The sequence below is a fragment of the Gavialis gangeticus genome, unplaced genomic scaffold, assembly GCF_001723915.1.
Source record: "Gavialis gangeticus isolate Ggan-Ray unplaced genomic scaffold, GavGan_comp1, whole genome shotgun sequence".
In the NCBI taxonomy this organism is placed as follows: domain Eukaryota; kingdom Metazoa; phylum Chordata; order Crocodylia; family Gavialidae; genus Gavialis; species Gavialis gangeticus.
The window spans coordinates 100,953,294-100,958,413 of record NW_017729031.1 but is presented as its reverse complement, the minus strand read 5'-3'; the positions used below and the strand labels follow the sequence as shown (position 1 = coordinate 100,958,413).

General features: G+C 40.2%; 1 protein-coding gene across 5 annotated transcripts in view; it reads left to right on the top strand.

Moving 5' to 3' along the window:
• CREB1 (cAMP responsive element binding protein 1) overlaps nt 1–5,120 on the top strand; it is an 88,099-nt gene that overhangs the window by 55,670 nt on the left and 27,309 nt on the right. For all 5 annotated transcript variants that reach the window (XM_019523453.1, XM_019523455.1, XM_019523454.1 and 2 more), the window contains one exon: nt 2,940–3,086. In XM_019523453.1, the coding sequence (XP_019378998.1) occupies nt 2,940–3,086 (147 nt within the window). The remainder of the gene's footprint in view (nt 1–2,939; nt 3,087–5,120) is intronic.

Genomic DNA, 5,120 nt, shown 5'->3' with positions numbered 1-5,120 from the left:
TCTCTCCTATTTGACAGCCTTCCTCCATTCCTATAAGCAGACAGGTTTTGTTTACGTATGGAGTTATACACAAGCCATTGTTCTATCTGCTACTTAGCTCAAGCCAGATCTCCTTTGCCAGACCTGAGGAAGGGTACCTTGTGCCCAAAAGCTTCTCTGAGATTTCTCCCAACTTGATCCAGTAAAAGATAGTATTGCTCCAAAAAATCCTTGCCTTTCATATGTGTCCTGGATCATCATGGTTGCAACATCACTCCAACACTACCACAACTTTTAATAAAGCATAGTTGAATTCTGTGCTGGGATTATAGTCTTATGAAATTGAGGGCACTGTAACACAGAATTATGGGCTCATGTGTATGGGGAAGGAAGTGCACAGTAAGATAGGGTGTGAATTTATAGTGCAATGCTTTTGTGAGAGGTGGTTTTACTTTGAGTAGCGTGAACTGCTTCCTTCTTAATATATACAAAGTGTGTTAGGGCAGAATAAGTGATATGCAGTAAATTCAAACCTAAATTCGCTGCATGCCAGCTTCCCTTTACAGATCAGATAAGCCTTTAGCTGCCTAGTCAACACTATTTACTTTGACAAAATAATGTTATATTGTTCTAATACTTTCAGTATATAGTATGAGTATGCCACACTGGATGGGGTAACCAATAGAGGTTTATGCGTACCTACATAAACCGTACTATCAGTTTAATTCTTTCATGATCTCCTTCATATAAAATTGTTAATCTTCAATTTCTGTATTTTTAGTGGATTAGGGGAAAGTTCTGAAATAGAAAGAAAAATTATACGGGCTGTTTTGAATGAGGTAACTGGTCTCATAAAGTATATGTTAAACACATCTGCTGAAGTCATGTTTGGCTGTTGGCTTAGTTAAACAGCAGAATGGCTTTTAGTTGATCAGCTTTGTGATCATTGGAAAGGACTGCTTTAGTTAGTTGGATGCATTATTAAAAAGCACATTTGATGATGGCACATAACTTGTTTAAAAATTATATTAAAAGAGGATTTTAATGTAGTTTAAGGTTTAATAGATTTACACCCTACTGACTTAGAAGTGTATTGCACAAATTGTTCGCTACCTTTTCTTCAGTTATCTGAAATCCATGAGGTAGTCCCAACAGTTGTTAAAAAGCAGTGCCATACTAACATTTGTCCTAGGTTCTCTCAGGACCAGATGTCAAATCACCTGAGGTTTTTTTTTTATAGAAATGCATTCTGTACAAAGAAAGGAAGCAAAAAGAGAGGCACCAAATCTGGAGCTCTTAAGTACAGACACAGGGGGGTAGGATTCAAGTGCACTTTCCTTTAATTTTCTTGATAAGCAAGATTCCATAAAGTAGGGGTGTGTGAAATGGGCCGTATTGGATTCGGATTCAGCCCAAATCAGGGACAGTGATTCAATTTGTTGATTTGGCTAACTGTCCTGATTTAATTTGGCAATATCCAAATCTGAAGATTTTGATGTTGATTTGGAGAATGAGCCATTCAGCCATAGACACAGCTTTAAATGTTTTTTCTACAGAACTTGAGGTACTAGGCGTGGCTCGTGAACGCTGCAGTGGTGGGGCGGATGGAACGTTCCACAGGAGCGCGGTGGGGCGCCCCGCGTGCTTGGTAGCGAACCCAGAAGTGGACTGGAAGTACTTCTGACCCACTTCTGGGTCTGCCTCCAAGCATGCGGCAGGGCCACTGCATGCCCCCTCTGGCTCAGTGATGGGCCAGGGGGGGACCCCAGGTACCCCCCAGACGCAGGAGGCACCAATTGCTGAGCTGGGGAGGTGTGGGGCGGGGGGCCCTGCGCGCTTGCCAGCGGACCTGGAAGTGGACTGAAAGTGCTTCTGGTCCACTTCCGGGTCTGCTGCTGAGCACGCTGGGAATCCCCCTATGTTCCTATGGGACGTTCCATCTGTCCCAGCAACTCAGCATTCATGAGCTGCCTGGTACCTTGAGGTATGTAGAAAAATATTTAAAGTTGTGTTTGTCTGAATCATCAAATCTTCTGAATCGATTTGGAGGGTTCCGATTCAATTCGGAGAAATTAAAGGGTCTCCTGATTCAGTTTGGATCCAGAGATTCGGCCACCAAATTGGGCTGAATCTCCGCTGAATCAAATCAGCGACCAAATCTTTGCACAGCCGTACCATAAAAATTCAGCTGCCAAAACCCATCATTTATCAGGAGGCATGCTTGTTCACTTTTGCTTTTTGATCAAGGGTTGGCAGTGTTTTTGGGCCAAAAAACACCTGCAACCTTGACTTGTAAGATGTTGGCATGCCAGGGTGGACAGCAGGGGAAGCTATATATACGATTATTTGAGACTTGTAACAGACAGAAGTAGAATGAAGTTAGACATCAGCACCTACGTTTCAGCACTCAGGATTTTAAAACGTAGAGCATTATTCTGTGTACTAATAAATCAGATCTCTTAGTTGTGTTCCTTGTACTGCAGAATTAAAACAACTGTCAAGAAACAATTTGTTTTCATTGAAAATGTGCATTGTTGTTCTAGCTGAGCGGCTGGTCATTTAACTTCATTTAGAAATACCTCGCTAGCTGCTTTATTGGATGCACTTCGTGTAGTTATACCATTAACAAATGTGAAAGGTTTGACTCCTTACTAATTTTGACTTTTTACATCTGACAGATATTTTTTATACTCTGTAAACAGAAATAACTTTTCTGCCTTTGTCAGTAAGAATAAGTTCCAGCAATGTTTAACTCCAGAAGCAAAAGGTCACACATATATATATTTATTAGATTGCCTCAAAATGGAGATGATCGTATTTCCTTTGTTTTTTTTTTTTTTTTAAGGGATACTTAGAGACTAGTAAACATTATTCCATGGGTTGTAAAGAATAGGTCAAATGTTAGGCTTAATGAGATATTGATGTTAACTAATGTATATTTCTTATCTTTTTTTTTGTAGGTATCTATGCCGGCAGCTCATGCAACATCATCTGCTCCCACTGTGACATTAGTACAGTTGCCTAATGGGCAGACAGTTCAGGTCCATGGAGTTATTCAGGCAGCCCAGCCATCAGTTATTCAATCTCCACAGGTCCAAACGGTTCAAGTATGTATTACAGGATTTCATACTGTATTGTACGAGTCTACATTTTTCTAATTTCTGTCCTAATGTATGTTTAGTCTTTTACAGACTTAGTACATTTTGAAAGAACAATCTTTACAGAATTTATCACATCACTTTGTTCTATTTTTTCTTGATTTGACTTTTCTTTTGAATCAATGCGTTACTATTTCATTTCCTTCTAGAACTTTGTTAGTGAATGTAAGTCTAGTAGTTTTCTTCTGTTTGCTACAAGTACTGTATTTGGCTTTTATCTGCTATTTTGCATGCTTGTTTATTAACTGAAATGTCGTACCTGAGTATCTGAAATAAACAATGACAATTTTAGGGGAATTATGCTTCTGGATTACTAATGTCAGCTAATGTTTGCTACTTGGGAAATATTTATAATGATTTTTATCTCTGTCAGGTTGCAAGTTAATATTTGTATTTTGATTGTTAACTTTGTAAAACTTTAATTAATTTATGCTTTATAAACAATAAAAGATAATGACATGTAGGATGAAGGGCTAATTCTAAAATAGTTGAAATGTATAGGGGGAAAGTTGCCAGTAGTCCACAAGTCTTTGCTGTCATTCCCTTTTTGAAAATTCTGTAATTGTCCTTTAATCCATTGTTGTTGAACATGGGAACAGATACTAATAAGGATATCACTAACTGTATGGGAAAAGAATGGTCTCTCATTTCTCTGGTATTAGGAGCTACCATGATAAGAACTATCAAGATTTTAAAGCTAACTTAATATTTTTCTATACAGATATTTAATCAGATACCAAAAATTGATGATACATTCTGATGACACATTCAAATAATGTTTATTCACTCAATGTTGTATTTTTACCAGTCCCTGACTACTTCTGAGTTTAGTCTTTTACTTATTTGAATGTGGAGTTGAGCAGATTTCAGATGATATGGGGCACTGGTTTCCAGCTCTGGTAATTAAAGATAAGAGGCTGATAATGAAATCATACTGGAATTCAAAAGAGTTCATACTGAAAGGCCAGAATGTATTTGGAATATTTAGAGTCCAGCACTTCAGAGTCTGCCATGGTTATAAGCAAATATTGTCAGTGAAAGTTAAGCACAAAACTGCCAATTGTACCTGTAGGCCATCCTACATGTGTTTGTTCCTGTTGGCTAATAGCCTCATTGGTTTCTATACATTTAACGATTACATTTGCTAGAGGGGGAGGGGAAGAGTCTCCGTGTTTATACATTTTATAACCTGAAACTCAAGCTTGTGTCATCTTTCTGATACAATGAACTGTCAAAGCATGTCCTCCTGGCCTCAAGTGGCCAGGTCAGCCTCCTTGTCTGCCCTCCAGCTGGGTCCCCAGTGCTGGCCCTGGCAGGCTTCTCTGCCCTGATCTCACAACTTGTCTCACCAGCAGAGGTCTTGGTGTTCCCTGTTTGAAAACTGCAAATTCTCTGATAAACCCACATTTTCTCATTAAAATACCCAAAATCCATGTTCTTCTATGATTAAAATGAGACGCCACTATGTATAGAGACATCAGTTGGGCAATGTTTTATTGATATATTTACAATTTTAAAGCTATTTGGAAGCCTACCAGTGCCTCTGTCATAATCATAAACAAATTCTAAATAACTATATACTTTGGCATTTGCTTTGGGTTTTTTTATCATAGAAAAAGCAGAGCTGTCTCTGCCCCCATGGCTTACCAGAATGTATGGCGCTGAGCAGCACTGATATGCCAGTGCCCTGCCCCTGCCCCTCATGCTCAGCCCACAGCCTCCCACCCCTGAGTGCCCCTCACTCCTGACCTATAGCCCTGGCCTGCCTGCACTAGCTCCCTTCCAGCAGCTGATCCCTGGTCCTGTTCCGAGGCCCCAGCAATCCCCATGCCATTCTTGGGAAGCCCTTGACTGGGGCTCAGGGACTGAACTGAGCAATCTCCTTCCCTTCCAAGCCGGACTTCCCCTGCACAGGCTGCCTTAGGGGGGCGGGGGGCTCTAAGCCTGAATCAAACAGCCTCTCCTACCTGGAGCACTCTCCCG